This window comes from Triticum aestivum, chromosome 7B (genome assembly GCF_018294505.1).
Source record: "Triticum aestivum cultivar Chinese Spring chromosome 7B, IWGSC CS RefSeq v2.1, whole genome shotgun sequence".
Classification (NCBI taxonomy): Eukaryota; Viridiplantae; Streptophyta; class Magnoliopsida; order Poales; family Poaceae; genus Triticum; species Triticum aestivum.
The window spans coordinates 5,121,719-5,142,911 of record NC_057813.1 but is presented as its reverse complement, the minus strand read 5'-3'; the positions used below and the strand labels follow the sequence as shown (position 1 = coordinate 5,142,911).

Sequence of the window (21,193 nt, the reverse complement as noted above, 5' to 3'; positions counted from 1 at the left end):
TCTGGTTGACGGTATCTATCCTCCATGGGCTACCTTTGTCAGCACCATCTCAAACCCAGTTGGTCAGAAAAAGGCTAAGTTTGCCCAAAGACAAGCAGCTAGAAATGATGTCAAGAGGGCATTTGGAGTTCTTCAGGCCCGTTTTGCAGTTGTTCGTGGAGCTGCTAAACAATGGGATCTGAAGACCTTGTGGGAGGTGATGACATTTTTTGTGATCATGCACAACATGATCGTCGAGGATGAGGGTGACGATGCTGCCGCAGCTCTTGAATTTGAGAACATGGGTGATCCTATCCAACTTCCGGACCAGAATCCGGCCACATTTGAGGAGTTTATTCAAATGCGTAAGCAAATTCGGCATCGACCTACTATAGTGTAGCTCAAGGAGGATAACAATGGGCGTTGAAAGGGGACAACAATGTTGGATATAAAATATTTGAACTTTTTTAAGTTTTAACTAGTGCCGCATGCAGCTATTTGAACTTTTCTGTGCCCTTTGCATGCGGCTACTTGATCGTGCAGACTGGAAAAAAGAACCCGGAAGGCCGGATGTATGCGGCTACGGTTGGATGGCTGCTTCCTCCCACATCCGTGTCCGCGGACTGATCCCCTATCTGTGCACGGATGCAGAGGTTTTTTGTGGGTTGCCGTTGTAGATGCCCTAAGTGGCATGATGTCCACCAATCCTAATTTGGATTGTCGACTGTTCTTATTGAACTGTCCAGATCTCGTTGGTGCTGGAGTACATAGAAAATGGTAACTGAACAACGACATACTCCTTCCGTGCCTCAATACATGTCGCACACACATTTCAAAACTCAAGTTTGACCGTTAATTTGACCGACTAGAAGTGGGTTATGTTTCACAAAAAAAAATATCATATTATCGGATTAATGTTGGAATGAAGTTTCCAATGGTATAATTTTTGATGACATATAAGATATATTGTTAATCAAATTAGTGGTCAAAGTTGAAATGCAAAACAAGGACACCTATGTAAAAGGGGACACAAGGAGTATGCCTTTTCTTTACATCCATTGGGCCCAAAATCAATTGAAATTTGTGTTGTGACATAAACTATTGTGATGTTGTATATTTTCTCGCCCAGATGAAGATTAGATAAAATAGTAGAAAAGTAGACTTAAAAGGTTCTGAAGAAAAACTGCTCGGAATGAGCGGTCAGCTATCTTACAAACCAACAATAAAAGTTTTTGAAGAGAAATCCAGGACGCTTATTATTGGATGAAGTACTCCCTCCATTCCAGAATATAAGACGTTTTGGCAGTTCAAATTGAATTGCCAAAATGTCAAATATCTAGGAATAGAGGGAGCTGTATGAAACTCCAAAATATTGAAGGGGCAAAAATTATCCCACAATGTACATGCAGTAATTTATTTGACTTCTTTCGGACTGGGAAGTTTTTTCTTTTGTGTATGTGTGTGCAGAGGTGAACCGAGATCATCCAAACATTCTTCTACTGACAGATGTGATGGCACCCACATACTTTCCAATGACATCAGTATTTGGCTACTTGCTGATGCTAAGTTTTTTTTTTCTTTCTGGAATGCAGAGTTGAAAGTTGAGATTGTTCGGTGTAGACGCCAACTGAAGAAGCAGATCCTAGCATCTATCCAATCCGACTGTGTGGAGAAGGCGGGGACCATTTCTTATTATTTTTTGTGAATTCTACCTAACATCACTCAATTTTGCATTTTTTTTACCGGAAAAGGTTTCCCCTCGCTTTGTATTGCAAAGCAACTAACCGATACAATCAACGAAGATGCTGGGGCGGAAGCGGCACAGACACGCCCAAAAGAACCGAAAGAGAAAGAACAAAAGAAACAAATGTTGACAACAACGGATCGACAAAAAAACGAAGAAGCCTCGCGACCAATGCGCCATCGGAAATCTCCCATCGAGCTCCTAGACTCCGAAGCGCCGGTACACCTCCAAGAACGGACGCGACGATGACGACGCTGCTGCCAAGGGTTTCCCCTGATACGCGACGAGGAGAGAGGAAGGGTAGCCCGCGACGCCCTCCAGGAAGGTCCGGCGGCACCCTCAAGCGTCACCACGTCGGTGTCGGTCAAGCCGACCTGAATTTCTCCCGATCCCAAGCTTCACCTCGGGCACACTGGAGCTCGCCACCAAACCGAGACATGGTCTTGAAGCTTCCACGCCGTCTCACCACGGCACCATGAAGTGAGGTCTGCACATCGAAGATGAGGAGCCGGGATTAGAGGCAGCAGCACCGTCAGCACGCGGGAGGGCTCAACCTCCACCGTCAACGACGGTAGCCGACCAGACGCAGTAGCAGGAGCATACCAGACTTGTGGGCCCACAAGCCCGTCCGGGCCCTCATAGGCCCGTAAAGCTCCCGCATTCACACTGCAATAGGCACCCCATCGGCGTCGCCACCCCCGGTCCGAGCTGCTCCTCCTCCCCACCGCACAGAAGACAACGAAGCCGTGCCGGGAGCCAGCCCACTAGGACCTAGATGGGACCCGCATGGCCCAGATCTGAGCCGGGGGCGCGCCGCAGACCACCCCGCGCGACCAAGCTGCCCCGCCGCTAAGGAGTCGCGCCGCCACCTCGCCTGCCGCCGGCCACTGCCGCTGGGTCGCCTGACCGCAGCCAAACCGAGGAACACCGCCGCCGTCCCCTGTCCCGGGAAGGGGAAACGGGCGCGCGGGGACAGGAAGTCCCGCCGCCGCCGACACCACCCGAGCAGCGCCGGGGGCGACCATCGGCGGTGGTAGGGGAGGAAAGGGGAGGTGGGCCGCCGAGGAAGAAGAGGGAGGCGCGCCGCCCCAGCCACCTCCCGGGGAGGCGGCGCAAGGGCGGATCTGGGAGGGGGAGGGAGGGGCTTGGCCGGGCTCGGGCGACCAGCGGTCGGCGGCGGCACGTGGGCGGTAGGACGGCCAACGGCGGCAGGAGGTGTGGATGAGGAACCCTAGCGAGAGCCTGGGTGGGGAGCGGGTCAGGAGTGAGCCTGGGTGGGGAGACTTTGTTACTTCTTTTCATCCTCAATTTTGCATTTGTGTAGTTAATTAACTGTTCTTCTTCCGTGAGCTAACTGGAGCATAGCTCGTTCTCCCACGGGAGCGCTGTCATGTTAAGAGAGAAGTTTCTGTTGTGGCCAGTTAGATTAAGTTGCAATTTCTTGAAATGAATGAAGCAATGTGGTCCTTTACCTCTAAACTGAAAGCTTTCTGTGCTTTGTTGTGGCCTTGCTTACAATTTCGACAAAATATAGGTGGAGTAAAGAATCCCTTCTCCAACCGTTGAGTCTCTTCAGCAATTTTTCAGTCAAGGAATTTCAAACACTCACCGTCCATTTCAATATACTCGGAGTCATAGGTTCGCCCTTAGTCAAACTTTCGTAAGTTTGGCCATGTATATATAGAAAAATATATTAACATCTACTCCCTCGGTCTCTAAATATAAGACCTTGTAGAGCTTAAATACGGACTACATACAGATGTATATACATATTTTAGAGTGTAGATTCACTCATTTTGCTCTCTATGTAGTCTGCATTGGAATATCTAAAAGGCTTTTAGATTTAGGAACGGAGGGAGTACCAGACTACAACATCAAATAGCTCTCCTTAAAAGACACACCATCAGGCAAGATTTGAAGGGAGTCAACAAATTCCCATTCGTCGGCGCAGGATCGAAGGTAGGAGGAGCCCGAGGAGAACTTATTCCAACATGCCATGGCCACCACCACCTTGTATGCTGCCAGAGAAACAAAATTCCAAGGAAAGAAAACTAGGAGGGGGACTGAGGCAGCGGCATGTAGAAAAGCTTTGGTGGCAGCGACTAGGGTTGGGAACCCAAGACATTGTTTACTTTGGGGCCTTTTGTTAAGCACGTTAGAATTGTAAGGTGGTAGATCGTATGGTTAGATTGTAGCCCTAATATTGATCCGCATAACTAGAGAAATTTACACTATATTATGATGTATAATTGCTCACAAGTGCGTGCTGATCTACACTATCTGAAAACACGTTTTTTTTTAAAACTAGTTTAATTATCTTGCTACTGTTGACGATTAGTCCACAACTCTCAAGCGATGCCTTGTTGACCACCATGGTCAACATTTGTTGTGTTTCCCCAAACTCGTATAGTTCGAACAACTCATCAAGCTGATCAACCCTTTCTAAACAAAGGCGGATTAACCTTCCTAAGTTACAAGTAATGTAACAAGCATAGCAATTTTGACTTGTTTTTTATATGGACACAGAATTCCTTTCGTACTTCAAATTGCAAAACGAACTTTTAGAACACCAAAAGCTCGTGAAACAACAATTGTGTGTATGTCTCTGTTCTTCACCATCATCTGCATCCTGGGTACTAATGCCTTCAGTCCACTTCCCTTCTTAAACTTTTATCTTAAGAAAAGAAGTGTTCTCTACACTAATGTTCTCAGCTTGCGACTCCATCCAGAATTGCATTCCTCTGCTTCTCCAAACTAGCATTCTCAGTTTCATTTTCCTGCATCATTCCTTCTACACTTTTTTACTGGGTGGCAAGATTTCTACACCATCTGCATCTGCACTATTACTGGGCGGCAAGATTTCTACATCACCTGCATCAACTAGAATTTTTCAATAAATCATATTTATTGGGACAACACAACACCAGCTCAATGATTTTTCAAGTACAGAACATGAATGCTCTTTCCCATCGTCAAGATATCAAAACTTTGAGGAGGGACGTTGGGGCCAATAGAAATAAACTGATTATAGTAGTTGTTTTTATAATATCTTTTACATACCAAAAATATATTATTGAACAAGATTAGCAACTAAAGCATACTGCATATTGAAGCAAGCACTTCAGGCCATCGATGTGTCTGAGTTTAGGGAAAGAGCTTAGGATTTCTTATATTCGTCAGCTTTTGAAGTTTAATAACACCTTGGCCCACATGACATGCTTCCATCATCCAAACTAGACTACACAGCTTACAGTAACTTTAGAGTTTTAGCAGTTTACTGATATTCTTCACAATCCACACAAAAATGTACACTAAAGAGTACCATGTTTTGACCTTGTTGATTGGTCTTGAAGACTTCAACGATGAACTGATTAGCATATACAACATGATACACTGTCTTCACCAAGATCACACAACCAAGAGCTCAGAATTCTCACCTGTGATATTACATTGTTGGTTGCGTACTTCCAGGTCCACTGCTAAACATGTATGGTCAACTTGCTTCATGGAGTCAACACCATTTGTTGCAGCTTTCTCCAGCACATCTTCAGTTTCCACTGCTGCTTCAGCCTTCTTAAGCAAGTGGCGCAATTTCAACAGCACTTTGTCCACGTATTCACGGAAAGCAACAATGTCATCATAGATTTCTGAGATTGTGTCCCTGTCTAACAGATCTTCATATTTAGGTGCATCAAGCTCGATCAATTTAGCCTCCTCACGCGAGAACATCTGTAAACAAACATATACTTCAATCTTTAGCCAAAATGAAAACTTTCCAGCATATGCATACTAAAATTTTGCACAGAAGAAAGTAAGATTCACCTCGAAAGCTTTGGCAATTGGAAGACGTGTATCATCAGGATCGACCATTGTCTTCAGCACTGTTGCAAGTTTGACTAAATCCCAATCCTTTGCATCAAATCCAGAAATGGCCTTCAGATGCTTATCAAGACCAAGACTTCTGCGCAAGAATTTTGAATGTTCATTTTCACGTAAATCAACATGATACACCTTGAGAGCCAGCTGAAGAATATCTTCATTAATCTGGATAAAAATGAGCATTTGCTTAATCACTGAAAGGAACATGAAAAGGCAAAATTTTCTATAAGATGACTTGAACAGATTGAGTTCCTATGAATGCCTTTCATCACTGGTAAAGTGGGGGGCACGATGGATCAGAAAGGAGCATTACATGACAAGATAGCAATAAAGCAGAAAACATTGCATACTACTCCTATATCAGACAAGAGAAGGACAAAGCTTAGTAAGCTCACCCACTCTTGCTTGACATTATCAATGCCGTGTCGAGATAAAAGCATATCCAATCCTTTGCATATGGGGAGCCGGTCCGCTTTTGTGAACACAGATTGTTCTTGAGGGATTAAAAGAGGCATGAGATTCTGCATACCCCACATAATCTCCCTCACTATGTCATTGTACGAACAGGCGCGCCTCTGAAAAGAGGAATGGGTTATATTGTACTGTTGCACGTGCATGCATGAACAACTAGGGAGCTTTACACAGTTAGACAAACCATATTCTCTTGGAGAATTAATTTATATTCGAGGCTTCCAACAATGATTAGTTCTCCAGGGAGGCAGTACTTGCAGATCAGTGAGATCATTCGGGGGCCTACTCGCCTGGTGGAGAGGTTGATGGCATCAGACTTATCCTCGAACCTACGGAAAGCGTGCATCTTGAGGAACTGAGGAACAAGGGCAAAGCATGATTAGAGAGAAAGACAAAAAGCTTGTAAAATACTCGTAATTATGCAATGTGTCTCCGTGAGATAGGATTGTGGCATTCTTAGCAACAGTATATCATGTGTGAGACTGAGTGGTCGAAATTAGTTTTGGGGTGTGCACACGTTCATGCGCAATAGTATCATGTCTGCATGCTAATTAAGCTCCTAAATGATACTAGCGTACATACATAGATATAGTCTTATGAACTGATTTAGCAACCCTAGAATGTCAGAAGTGAAAGAAGAGGAAATAAAAATGGTGTGATGACTAACAAGTAAGTGCCAATAGTTGCCCACGAAGTAGGTCCAGGTGTCCTGCAGGGAAAGAGAAAAGGTTAATCCATGGGATGGTGCTTGGCAATGGCATCATCAACGACAAAGAAGAAACAAGAAATCACGTGGTGGTCACCTCAATATCTTTGTGGAGGTAGCGCATATCAAAAGTGAAAATTGCGAAGCCGGATGGTGTCTCGAATAGCAGCTTGCAAAACCCAAGATTCTTCTTTTTATTTATTGCTGGTAAATGGATGAAGCAAAACACAGATCAATCAAGCAAAGCGTAAATAAGTACTGTAAGCGGTAGATCTGGGACATTGTATTTAATAAAAAATCCATTCAACTTTAAATGGGTAAGACGTGAATAAAGTAAACAAAGATGTGCCGGCCCTAGCTAGCAAACGCATCGGAATGCAAATCGGGCGCGAGAATCGCCTCGCCGGTCCGGCTCACAACCCCATCCGCATGTACACCGAGGCAAAGGTTCGGATCTAGGTTTCATTGCTTGCCCTAACGATTCCAGATTTGCTCCGGCATGCACAGCGTTGGAGAGAGAGAGACGCGGGGCGAGGGTAGAGGGGATAGTTGAGGCGACTTACGAAAGTTGGTGACGGGCGGAAAAAAAGGCTGAGCCATGGTGGTCGCGAGCATTAGCTAGGCAGAACGATGTGCGGCGGGGTGGGGAACCGAACCGCGCGGGGAGGGATACAAGGCGAGAGGAAGAAGGAATCCAATCGAGCCCTCCTTTCCCTTTTATATTAAACTTTGGGCCGGTCGCACCCCAGCCATACGATGCGAGCTACGGAGCCGTTAGATTCCGCCCGACGCCCAGCTCACCCCGTGCCCTTGCCCTTCCTCCTGCTCGTGCCCGTTGACCAAATCTACAAATGGTCCCCCGCCGCGACACCGCTCCTCGCCGGAGGCAGCGCCGCTCCCCCCTCGACCGGATTAGTCGCTGCACCGCCGGCCCTGACACCAAAAAGGACTCGTCTCTTGCTCGCCGGCCACCCGTGCCACCTGCACTCATCCCTCGGCCGCCACATGACATTGACGCCTGCAGCTCGCCCATCGGTCGGTTCCAGCTCTAGTCGCCATGGTTGCAACATCCCTGAGGCACCGCCGGCGCCTCCGCTCGTCACCGTCGTTCAGTTCGAAGCACCTTGTCCTCGGCAAAAACACAAACTTCATTAGTTTGCGAGTAGTAGCAAAATCACATGCTGGTTGTAGCAAAAAAATCATCGAATCTAGCAAAAAAGAACCACCATCGCGTCGACCACTTGCAAAAATTCTCGTGTATCTTCCCAGCAAAAGTTCTTACGGGTTCCAGCATTTTTTTGCCGGTTCCAGCAAAACACATCTCGATGCCGTCCCGTTGCATCACCGAGCAATAGAGGTTGCAACCTTTTCTCCGTTCGCTTCCAGCAAAAAAAACTATATGGTAGTAGCACTGTACCTCGACGTCTTCACCCCGGCAGCTGCTGGTTGCAGCAAAAATAGAAGATGGTTCCAGCATCTCCAGGATCCGGTTCCAGCAAAAAAACTCTTTGGTAGTAGCACCGTACCTCGCCTTCTTCACCCCCTGGCGGTTGCTGATTGCAGCAAAAGTGGACGATGGTTCCAGCTCCAGAGAACACCGCTTCCAGCATATTGTGTGGCCGGTTGCAGCTTTCCGGTCAGTGAGGTCCTGGCCTTGCCGGTTGAAGCTCGTCGCTTGAATGGCTCCACCACCACCACCGTCGTCCGGGATGCAGCTCTCACGGAAGGAAATCGAAAGCTAGCCATGGCGACTAGCGCGTTTGGCTGCGGCGACCATGAAGAGGAGCGCTCGAAGCCAGCCATGGCGTTCGCTCGCAGCTGCCGCAAGGTTGCTTGCAGCGGCCAGGACGCGTCGCGCGCCAGCTTTTTGTGCCCCTCCTCGCCTTATTTTGCTGCAGGGAAGAAGGAAGGGGATGGGCAGAGGAGGAGATGGAAGGGGGAGAAGAAACATGACGCTGGGAGGGGTGTGGCTGAAGGTAGGGGATGAAGTGCGAGGGGAAAAGATAAGGCAGGAAGGGGCGGTCTGCCTGGGTCCACCAAATACACGCGTCTCGCGCGGGGGGTGATTGCGTGGGCGCACGACGCCAGCGTGGCGTCGCGACCGGCAGAAAGTTCGTACGGTGCGCCGTTCTTCAACGATTCCCTTTATATTAGCGAGGGGAATTGGGAATCCGAGTCGACCAGGGTCGAACCTTCTCTCGCGAGGATTGCCGGAGAAGGAACGACGATGTGCAGCGGAGCGCACGCCTTCCATACTGCCCTGAGTTTTTCTTTTCTTTTTGGGAAAGGTTGTGTACCGGCGGACCGGCCCAAGCTTCGGCCGGTCGCGCACGCGTCGCTCGATCGTGTAGCCATCCACCGCTCAGCATCTCCCGATCCACTTTGCATAGTTAGTTTTCCCTTTCTTGGCCCATCATGTGCCCTTGTCCTACCATGGCCGCTTGTTCAGTCTCCAGCCTTCCTCTTATATTCTTCTTCACACGAGGAGCCCACCCAGGTCGTCTTCGAGCTCCAATGTGGGTTGGGGAAAGAGTTGCAACCATGGCTCGATGAAGCTGCAACCGTTTGTTGGCTATGTTGTAACCGTGGCGACCATGGCCATGCCCACACCATCATGGCGTTGTGAGCTCGAGGATCGGCGGGGGTGCTGCATGTTGCGATCGTGATGATTGCGTGCTGGAACCAGTGACAATTTTTGCTGCATCGACTCATGGTGGAGCTACGACGTGACGACGAGGACAATGATTTTGTGTCGTTGAATTTTGCTACAACCGAGGTGAAAATTTGCTAAATAAATTCATGGCAGAGATGCAACCCGGGACGACAGCGACTACGACTTTTGCTGCACCGTCATTGTCTTTTGCTACAACTAGCAAGCTTTTTTTTACTACATCCGTTTTAATGGTGATGACCGATGGCCGTCATTCATGCAACCTTGTGCAGCGAGCGTCGACGGTGGAAAAAAGCTTCAACCAGCATGGGAAAAAGCTTCAACCGACGCGAAAAAAGCTTCAATGTGTGCGAGTGGTGACGCTGAGAGCTGCGGCCAGTGACATGGTGGTGTTGCGATGGACGTGCTACGGCGGCGGCACGGTGGTGCTGCGATTTTATTGCGGCGACTTTTTTTTTGCTACAATGCGATTTTATTGCGGCTAGTTTTTTTGCGACAACCAGCACAATGATTTGATGTAACCGGCTAGGGCGGCCAAGGGCCGCATATTTCGTCGGAGCTCCGTCGGTGCGGCGTGCTATGATTGGCTCCACGGCTTGCTGGAACCATCTGCATCGGGAGCTGGAACTGGAAGACGATGGATATGGCAATTGGCGACGGGCAGAGTTGAAGGCCGCAACCAGCCGGCGATGCTGCAACCTCCGCGGAGGAAGCGTCAAATAGAGATGGATCGAGCATTGGTGCATGACTGAATGGAGGCAAGGCTAGAATCGGCGAACACCCCTGTGTTGCAACTGCTTAAAAATTAGCTTCAACCCTAGATGAAAAAGCTTCAACTAACTTTCGATAAAGCCTCAACCGGCATTGCCAACCATGAAAAGTTACAACCATTGACAGAAAATGCTCCAACCTCGTATGAAAAAAGCTTCAAACCAAACAATAGAGAAAGCTTAACTAGGTACTGCTCAAACGAAAAAAGTTGCAACCGTTTATAAAAAAAGCTTCAACTGTAGATGGAGAAAGCTTAACCAGCGGGAAAGGAAGCTCCAACCAGACACAGTGCAACTAGAGAGAAGTTGCAACTGTTGTCAAAGAAAGTTTCAACCTTATATGGGAGAAGCTTCAACCGGCGACCGGCCAGCGACAAAAAAGCTTGCAACTAGGACCAGGGCGTGGCCCAGATGAAGAAGCTGCATGGATGGCTCCCCTCTCCTCTCCTTCCCCTCCCCTGAGCTCCTCCCCCTCCTCCTCTCCTACACTCTCATCCGTCCGGCAGCCACGGCTTACCCTCGGATCTGTGCCCCCCGTGCTTCTCCCCCGTCTCCGGCACCGTCCGCTCCACTCTCTGCTGCCCCCCCTCTTCCCTTGGCCCCCTCCCTCGCCCTTCTTCCTGTGGATCTGGATCTAGCAACAAGTTTTGGGCTCTATCATCGATGGGGGCGAAGACTCTGACTCTTATTCTGACCTTCCCCCTGCTGCTCCGGTCTCTTCTCCTGCCTTGGCGCTACCGCTGTGTTTGGTGCCGTCGGGGCTGGCTAGGAAGTTTGCCCCGGGTGGGCGCGGTCGGTCGGTCTGTTCGGAAGCGGTGGTCGGGTCTGACTAGTTCCAGGTGCGGCGTGGCCGTCGGCGGGGTCGTTTGGGGATGGCCCCCTCGCCGGTCCGCGCCATCCTTGGGTCTGCTGTGTCATGTGCTGCTGGCTCGGCCTGCTCGCCCCTTTCTTCTCCGTCCTCGTCGTCGGAGGGCAGACAGGGCTGGTTGCCGCTGCCGGCGGCAGCGGCTGTTCCTTCTTGTCCTGGAACCCTAGATCGAGACCCTGGTCCTAGCCAGGAGGCTGATGGGCCCCATGCGCCATCCTTTCTGCCCCTTCCTGGACTTCCCGCCCTATTGGGTCGCCTCTGCTTTGGTCTACGTGTGACTCCCCCCTTATCCATTCTGGGCCCTAGGCCTCTCTTCGCCCTATTGCTCCCTCCCCCTGTGTCGAGCCCAGCCTACGTGGCCCCTCCTGGCTTGGCCAGCTCTGGCTATTTATGGATGCGCAAGGGTGCGACCCCCCATTCCTAGGGTTTCCTGCTTCTCTTTCAGATCTGCGCCGCTCTTGTTTCCGTATCCCCACCTACCGCAGATCTCTTCCCCCTCCTCCTCTCTCCCTCTCCTTCGCGGTCGTGGCTGCCATGGATCATTCGCGTGGGTCCTCGAGCGAGGCCGTTTCGGCCCAGAAGCGGCGGCGGGAGGGTTGTGGCGATGCAGAGGTGGATCTGGAGCTCGAGGCGTCCCTTCGCTCAAAGCTTGAGGCTGAGCAGGCGGCTCGGTCGCAAGTGGCCCGCGACCGCGAGGCCTGGGCGGCGGGGCCCGAGTGCCTTCAGAGGGACGAGCGCGCTCAGTCGGCGGCAGCGTCGGCGGTGGCTTCTGGGTCGGAGGCCCCTGGATCGGGCGGATCTGGGGCCGACCCCTGGGAAGCCGCGGCGGCTGCTGGTGGCACCGGTCCTACTGCTCGTCCTCCTCCTCCACCTCCTTCACGCGGCCCTCTTCCTTTGGCTCGCGGTGGTGGTCGGGCTGCTGGAGCCTCGTCGGGGCCCGGTGGCCACCAGATGGGTCGCGGGGGAGCTGGATCTAGCTCTTTCGGTCGTCGTTCTCCGGTCTTGGGTCCTGGCTCCTCCTCCGTTGCCTTGGGCAATGGGATCCTTCCCCCTCCTCCTCCTACGTCGGCTCGTCCGCCCCCTCCACTTTCCCAACCACCAAACCCTAACCTCACGTGCTTCGCGTTCCATCAGTCCGGCCACTTTCAATCCCGCTGTCTCAACCCACCCTTCTGTCTGATCTGTAGAGAAGATGGCCATCTCACAGTTGATTGTCAGAACTGCCGCAAGACTGCTTCCTTCATGCTTTTCGGGCAAGGTCTCCCTGGTTGTTCTTTTTATGCGCTCGATGGCGAGATCCCTCAGGTGGTGATGGCCCCTACGCTCTCTAATGCTGCTATCATTCCATCAAAGTCCACAAAATATCCTCCCAGACCCTCCTGGATGAACTCAAACTTTGGGACGATGGAGGCTGGGAACTGCAGATTAGGCAGCTCTCTGATTTCGACTTTGCTGTGGTCTTCCCCTCCAAGAGCAGTCTCAAGATGATTTCCTCTTGCTCCAGCTTTACCTTACCTCTCAATCAACTCGTGGTGTGTGTCAAGGCTGCTTCCAATGGTGCTAAGCCTATCCCTTCTCTCTCGGAAACCTGGGTCCTCATCGATGACATTCCTCCCTCTCTACATCTGCTGATTTCGTCATGGCCTTTGGGGTTCTGGTCGGCGGGCCCATCATGGTGGACACGGAGTCTCTGTCTGTCCTTGGCCCTGTCCGTCTCAAGATCTGGGTGGTGGATCCCCTATGCATTCATGGTTCAGTTGTTGTTTTCCCCTCGTCTGACGGGTTTAGGCTGTGGGTCCGCATGGAGGGTGGCGCCAACCCTGACATCCCATCACCTCCCCCTCCCCCGCCGGTGGAGAACCGCATCGGGGGGGGGGGGGGGAGGGCGATGATGTTGCCAACCGGAGCGGGGACTCCCGGCCTCGCTTTACCTCTTCGGAATGGGATGTCATGGGTTCAGATTCCAGGGAGCTCTTCAAGGATAGTGCGATACAGGGCAAGTATGATGGAAAGGATGCCATGGTTGAAAAAGCTTCTGATCCGGTGGCTCCGGCTGCTCCCCCTGCTGGTACCCCTGTCTCTGGGGTCTGCTCTAACGTGCCGGTTTGTCAGGGCTCCCCTTCTCTATCGGGCATCGAAGATTTCCCCGCCTCCCCTCACGCGGGACTCGGCTGGCACCATCCCCAAGCGCAAGTCCTCGGTCCGGAAGTTATCGGCTCATAGCCGGGCCTCCTCGGGCACTAAGCTTTCTGTGGCTGGGCTCTGTCGTCGTCTGGATGATGATTTGGGGGAGGCGGCGGGCCAGGGCCTCCCTGGTAGCGGCGCGCTCTACTCCGCTTAGATCCCCTTCCTCTACGACGCGCAAAAGTGGCCGGCTTCACGACTCTAGGTTGCGGGTGGCTGACAAGGCCGCCCGCCGTGCGGTGGCCCGTGTTCTTCCGTCTTCAGGTACTCTTCCAGCCCACCCTACGCCAATCCCTTCTCCTTCCTCCCATGTTAGGCTTGTTTTGCCTTTGTTTTCGAATGATCACTTGACTAAAGTTCTTTAGGATGTGGGTATTTCGCTTGATCACAATGTTGGATCTCCTTCTTCCCTCCTTGCTTTAATCCGGGCCAATGAGGTGGCCTGGGCTGCGATTGCCAAAGCTAAAGAGCTTGTGGCGGCTCCTCCTACTCCTCTAGTTGTGGATGGGGGGGTTTCGGAGGGGGGGGGGGCTCTTGCTAATTCTGCTAACCCCCAAGTCGTTAAGAAGAAGGGTGCCCCTAAACGTGTTAAAACCTGCTTGGCACCCTGCAGGTCGAGCTTGCGTATTAAGGACCTATCCTTCAAATGAAAGCGCTTTTCTGGAATGTTAGAGGTTTCGGGGCTCAGGGGCGACGGGACCAAATCAAAGACATTGTAAGGGGTGAGAATATTGATCTGATCGGTTTAGTTGAAACCTTTAAACCCTCCTTTTCTCCTCAGGAATTTCTGCTGTCACGGGCGTCGATCATTTTGACTGGAATTGTCTCCCCTCTTCGGGCCACTTGGGTGGTATTCTGATTGGGTCCAAACGTGATGTCTTTGATTTTGTTACCTTCGACCATGGCATTTTCCAGGCTAGCGCGGTTGTGTTTCACCGCCATCTTAATACACTTTGGGAAGTGATCACAACTAGGGAAAACCTTATACACAACATCTTAGCAGTAGCGCTGGACAAATATGGGCGCTACTGCTACTTAGGAGTAGCGCGTTTAAATAAACCACGCTGCTGCTACTACTTTAACAGTAGTGCGTGCTATGACAACGTGCTGTTGCTATGTTTGTACTGGGCACAGATGGCTAGCCCCACTTAGCAGTAGCGCGTATCTCTGGCCAGCGCTACTGCTACGTCTCGTAGCAATAGCACATGCTAGGAAAACGCGCTACTACATACTTACCTTATCCTACACACGCCCGACCCTCTCACTCACTCTCCCTCTCACTCTCACTCTCGCCCGCGCCGGTTCCATCGTCCGCCGCCGCCGCGTGATAACCCGCAAGTATACGGGACAGTTGTAGCCTCTTTCGATAAGTAAGAGTGTCGAACCCAACGAGGAGCTAAAGGTAGAACAAATACTCTCTCAAGTCCTATCGGCCACTGATACGACTCTACGCACGCTTGACGTTCGCTTTACATAGAACAACTATGAAACTAGAGGTACTTTGTAGGTGTGATAGGATAGGTTTGCAAGATAATAAAGAACACGTAAATAAAAAGTAGGGGCTGTTTAGATAAATATGCAATAAAGTAAATATAGCGAGTGTGGAAAAGTGGTGGTAGGAGTTGTGAAAGTGCCCCTAAGCAATTGACTACTTTACTAGACCGATAGCAAGTTTTATGTGGGAGAGGCATAAGCTAACATACTTTCTCTTCTTGGATCATACACACTTATGATTGGAACTCTAGCAAGCGTCCGCAACTACTAAAGATTCATTAAGGTAAAACCCAACCATAGCATTAAAGCATCTAGTCCCCTTTATCCCATACGCAACAACCCCCTTACTCGGGTTTATGCTTCTGTCACTCAAGCAACCCACTATAAGCGAATCATGAACATATTGCAACACCCTACAACGGTACCCCCTCACGCTTGCGTGACACGGAGGGCACAATAGGATAGCAACATAACCACAAGAAAATTAAACCAATCATAGCAATTCATCAATCACCGGTAGGACAGCGAAAATCTACTCAAGGATGGCAACACATCATTAGAAAATAATATGAAGCATAAAGCACCATGTTCAAGTAGAGGGTACAGCGGGTTGCGGGAGAGTGGACCGCTGTAGATAGAGGGGGGAAGGTGATGGAGATGTTGGTGAAGATGACAATGGTGTTGGTGAAGATCGCGGTGATGATGATGGCCCTCAGTAGCGCTCCGGCGCCACCGGAAGCAAGGGGAGAGAGCCCCCCTTCTTATTTTTCTTCCTTGACCTTCTCCCTAGATGGGAGAAGGGTTTCCCCTCTGGTCCTTGGCTCCCATGGTGTGGGAGTGGCGAGAGCCCCTCCGAGATTGGATCTATCTCTCTGTTTCTGCGTTCTGGAATTCTGCCCTCGCACCGTTTCCTTTATATCTGGAGATCCATAACTCCGATTGGATTCAAACCTTCGCCCAGATCGTTTTCCAAAAATTAGCTTTCTTGCGGCCAAAGAAGGGCATCAACCGCCTTAAGAGTGGCCCACGAGGGTGGGGGGCGTGCCCACTTTAAGTGGGCGTGGGCCCCTATCTCGTGGCCACCTCGGGCATCGTATCGCGTTGATTCTTCCTCCCAAAAATCACAAATATTCCAAAATAATTCTCCTTCCGTTTTATCCCGTTTGGACTCCGTTTGATATGGGGTTTCTGCATAACATAAAACATGCAACAGACAGGAACTGGCACTGGGCACTGGATCAATATGTTAGTCCCAAAAAATAGTATAAAAAGTTGCCAAAAGTATATGAAAGTTGAAGAATATTGGCATGGAACAATCAAATATTATAGATACGACGGAGACATATTAGCATCCCCAAGCTTAATTCCTGCTCGTCCTCAAGTAGGTAAATGACAAAAAGATAATTTTTGATGTGGAATGCTATCTAGCATAATCTTGATCATATGTCTAATCATGGCATGAATATTAAGACACGAGTGATTCAAAGCAATAGTCTATCATTTGACATAAAAAACAATAATACTTCGAGCGTACTAATAAAGCAATCATGTCTTTTAAAAACAACAAGGCCAAAGCAAGCTTATCCCTACAAAATCATATAGTTTGGCCATGCTTCATTTTCGTCACACAAAATGCTCCCATCATGCACAACCCCGATGACAAGCCGAGCAATTGGTTCATACTTTTTAACGCGCTTCAGCTTTTTCAACCCTCACGCAATACATGAGCGCAAGCCATGGATATAGCACTATGGGTGGAATAGAATATGATAGTGGAGGTTTATATGGAGAAGACAAAAAAGGGAGAAAGTCTCACATCGACGCGGCTAATCAACGGGCTATGGAGATGCCCATCAATTGATGTCAATGGGAGGAGTAGGGATTGCCATGCAACGGATGCACTAAGAGCTATAAGTGTATGAAAGCTCAACAAAAGAAACTAAGTGGGTGTGCATCCAACTTGCTTGCTCATGAAGACCTAGGACATTTGAGGAAGCCCATCATTGGAATATACAAGCCAAGTTCTATAATGAAAATTCCCACTAGTATATGAAAGTGAGAACATAGGAGACAATCTATATGAAGAACATGGTGCTACTTTGAAGCACAAGTGTGGAAAAAGGATAGTAACATTGCCCCTTTTCTTTTTTTTCTTTTTTTTCATTTTGCGAGCTTCTCTGGCCCCCTTTTTTTATTTAGGCTTCTTTGGCCTTTCCTTTTTTTTTCTTTTTTCTTTTTCATGGGGAAATGCTCTATAATGATGATCACCACACTTTTATTTACTTACAACCCAATATTACAACTCGATACTAGAACAAAGATATGACTCTATATGAATGCTTCCGGTGGTGTACCGGGATGTGCAATGATCTAGCGTAGCAATGACATCAAAAAACGGACAAGCCATGAAAACATCATGCTAGCTATCTTACGATCATGCAAAGCAATATGACAATACATGCTCAAGTCATGTATATGATGATGATGGAAGTTGCATGGCAATGTATCTCGGAATGGCTATGGAAATGCCATGATAGGTAGGTATGGTGGCTGTTTTGAGGAAGATATAATGAGGCTTATGTGTGATAGAGCGTATCATATCACGGGGTTTGGATGCACCGGCGAAGTTTGCACCAACTCTCGAGGTGAGAAAGGGCAATGCACGGTACCGAAGAGGCTAGCAATGATGGAAAGGTAAAAGTGCGTATAATCCATGGACTCACATTAGTCATAAAGAACTCATATACTTATTGCAAAAGTTTATTAGCCCTCGAAGCAAAGTACTACTATGCATGCCCCTAGGGGGATAGATTGGTAGGAAAATACCATCGCTCGTCCCCGACCGCCACTCATAAGGAAGACAATCAAAGAAACACCCCATGCTTCAAATTTGTCACACAACGGTTACCATACGTGCATGCTACAGGACTTGCAAACCTCAACACAAGTGTCTCTACAATCCACAACCACCCACTAGCATGACTCTAATATCACCATCTTTATATCACCAAACTATTGCAAGGAATCAAACATATCATATTCAGCGATCTACAAGTTTATGTAGGATTTTATGACTAACCATGTGAATGACCAATTCCCGTCATCTCTCTAAATAGATATAAGTGAAGCAAGAGAGTTTAATTCTTTCTACAAAAGATATGCCCATGCTCTAACAAATATAAGTGAAGCAAAAAAGCGTTCTACAAATGGCGGTTTTCTATGTGAAGAGAAACAGGCAATCCTAACTTCAAATGATATAAGTGAAGCACATGAAGCATTCTATAAAGCCATACTCAAAAGATTTAAGTGAAGTGCAATGTGTTGGGGAATGTTGCAGAAAATAAAAATTTTCCTACGGTTTCACCAAGATCCATCTATGAGTTCATCTAAGCAACGAGTGATAGGAGTGCATCTACATACCTTTGTAGATCGCGAGCGGAAGCGTTCAAGAGAACGGGGATGATGGAGTCGTACTCGCCGTGATCCAAATCACCGATGACCAAGTGCCGAACGGATAGCACCTCCGCGTTCAACACACGTACGGAGCAGATGACGTCTCCCGCACCTTGATCCAGCAAGGAGGAGGGAGAGGTTGAGGAAGAAGGCTCCAACAACAGCACGACGGTGTGGTGGTGATGGAGTGGCAGATCTCCGGCAGGGCTTCGCCAAGCTCACGCGGAGGAGGAGATGTGTTGGGGAGGGGAGGGGCTGCGCCTTGGATGTTGTGTGCAGCCCTCCCCTCGCCCCTTTATTTATAGGGGAAGGGGGAAGGGGCCGGCCCCCCTCTAGATGAGATCTAGAGGGGGGGGGCAAGGGAGGGGGCTTGCCCCCCAAGCAAGGGGGGCGCCCCCACTAGGGTTTCCCCCCCAACCCTAGGCTCATGGGCCCAGGGAGGGGGGCGCCCAACCCTCCAGGGGCTGGTTCCCTGCCCCCTACGACCCATGAGGCCCTCCGAGAGAGGTGGCCCCTCCCCGTGGACCCCCGGAACCCCTCTAGTGGCCTCGGTACAATACCGATATGCCCCCGAATCTTTTCGGTGACCGTATGACAACTTCCCATATATAAATCTTCACCTCCGGACCATTCCGGAACTCCTCGTGACGTCCGAGATCTCATCCGGGACTCCGAACGACATTCGGTAATCACATACAAGTCTTCCTTATAACCCTAGCGTCACCGAACCTTAAGTGTGTAGACCCTACGGGTTCGGGAGACATGCAGACATGACCGAGACGGCTCTCCGGTCAATAACCAATAGCGGGATCTGGATACCCATGTTGGCTCCCACATGCTCCTCGATGATCTCATCGGATGAACCACGATGTCGAGGATTCAATCAACCCCGTATACAATTCCCTTTGTCAATCGGTACGTTACTTGCCCGAGACTCGATCGTTGGTATCCCAATACCTCGTTCAGTCTCATTATTGGCAAGTCACTTTACTCTTACCGTAATGCATGATCTGGTGACCAAACAATTGGTCACTTTGAGCTCATTATGATGATGCATTACCGAGTGGGCCCAGAGATACCTCTCCGTCATACGGAGTGACAAATCCCAGTCTCGATCCGTGTCAACCCAAAGCACACTTTCGGAGATACCTGTAGTGCACATTTATAGTCACCCAGTTATGTTGTGACGTTTGGTACACCCAAAGCACTCTTACGGTATCCGGGAGTTACACGATCTCATGGTCTAAGGAAAAGATACTTGACATTGGAAAAGCTCTAGCAAAACGAACTACACGATCTTGTGCTATGCTTAGGATTAGGTCTTGTCCATCACATCATTCTCCTAATGATGTGATCCCGTTATCAACGACATCTAATGTCCATAGTCAGGAAACCATGACTATCTGTTGATCAACGAGCTAGTCAACTAGAGGCTCACTAGGGACATATTATGGTCTATGTATTCACACGTGTATTACGATTTCTGGATAATACAATTATAGCATGAATAAAGACAATTATCATGAACAAGGAAATATAATAATGATCCTTTTATTATTGCCTCTAGGGCATATTTCCAACAGTCTCCCACTTGCACTAGAGTTAATAATCTAGTTACATTGTGATGAATCGAACACCCATAGAGTTCTGGTGTTGATCATGTTTTGCTTGCGAAAGAGGTTTAGTCAACGGATCTGCGACATTCAGATCCGTATGTACTTTGCTAATATCTATGTCTCCATCTTGAACATTTTCACGGATGGAGTTGAAACGACGCTTGATGTGCCTGGTCTTCTTATGAAACCTGGGCTCCTTGGCAAGGGCAATAGCTCCAGTGTTATCACAGAAGAGTTTCATCGGCCCTGACGCATTGGGTATGACTCCTAGGTCGGTGATGAACTCCTTCACCCAAATTGCTTCATGCGCTGCCTCCGAGGCTGCCATGTACCCCGCTTCACATGTAGATCCCGCCACGACGCTCTGCTTGTAGCTGCACCAGCTTACTGCTCCACCATTCAACATATACACGTATCTGGTTTGTGACTTAGAGTCATCCAGATCTATGTCGAAGCTAGCGTCGACGTAACCCTTTACGACGAGCTCTTCGCCACCTTCATAAACGAGAAACATGTCCTTTGTCCTTTTCAGGTACTTCAGGATATTCTTGACCGCTGTCCAGTGTTCCTAGCCGGGATTACTTTGGTACCTTCCTACCAAACTTACGGCAAGGTTTACATCAGGTCTGGTACACAGCATGGCATACATAATAGACCCTATGGCCGAGGCATAGGGGATGACACTCATCTCTTCTTTATCTTTTGCTGTGGTCGGGCATTGAGCCGAGCTCAATTTCACACCTTGCAGTACAGGCAAGAACCCTTTCTTGGACTGATCTATTTTGAACTTCTTCAGAATCTTATCAAGGTATGTGCTTTGTGAAATACCTATGAGGCATCTTGATCTATCCCTATAGATCTTGATGCCTAATATGTAAGCAGCTTCTCCAAGGTCCTTCATTGAAAAACACTTATTCAAGTAGGCCTTAATGCTGTCCAAAAGTTCTATATCATTTCCCATCAAGAGTATGTCATCTACATATAATATGAGAAATGCTACAGAGCTCCCACTCACTTTCTTGTAAACGCAGGCTTCTCCATAAGTCTGCATAAACCCAAACGCTTTGATCATCTCATCAAAGCGAATGTTCCAACTCCGAGATGCTTGCACCAGCCCATAAATGGATCGCCGGAGCTTGCATACTTTGTTAGCATTCATAGGATCGACAAAACCTTCCGGCTGCATCATATATAGTTCTTCCTTAAGATGTCCATTAAGGAATGCCGTTTTGACGTCCATCTGCCATATCTCATAATCATAGTATGCGGCAATTGCTAACATGATTCAGACGAACTTCAGCTTCGCTACGGGAGAGAATGTCTCATCGTAGTCAACCCCTTGAACTTGCCGATAACCC

General features: G+C 49.0%; 1 protein-coding gene across 1 annotated transcript; it reads right to left on the bottom strand.

Annotated features, from left to right (window-relative positions):
• Positions 1-4,141: 4,141 nt before the first annotated feature.
• LOC123159154 (uncharacterized) lies at positions 4,142-7,466 on the bottom strand. The gene is made up of 8 exons (XM_044576980.1): positions 7,343-7,466; positions 6,877-6,983; positions 6,741-6,782; positions 6,258-6,428; positions 5,998-6,177; positions 5,546-5,767; positions 5,161-5,452; positions 4,142-4,594 (listed from the first exon to the last, which is right to left on the bottom strand). The coding sequence occupies exons 1-8, from the start codon at positions 7,392-7,394 to the stop codon at positions 4,515-4,517; spliced, it is 1,146 nt and encodes a 381-aa protein (XP_044432915.1). The 5' UTR covers positions 7,395-7,466; the 3' UTR covers positions 4,142-4,514.
• Positions 7,467-21,193: the final 13,727 nt, after the last annotated feature.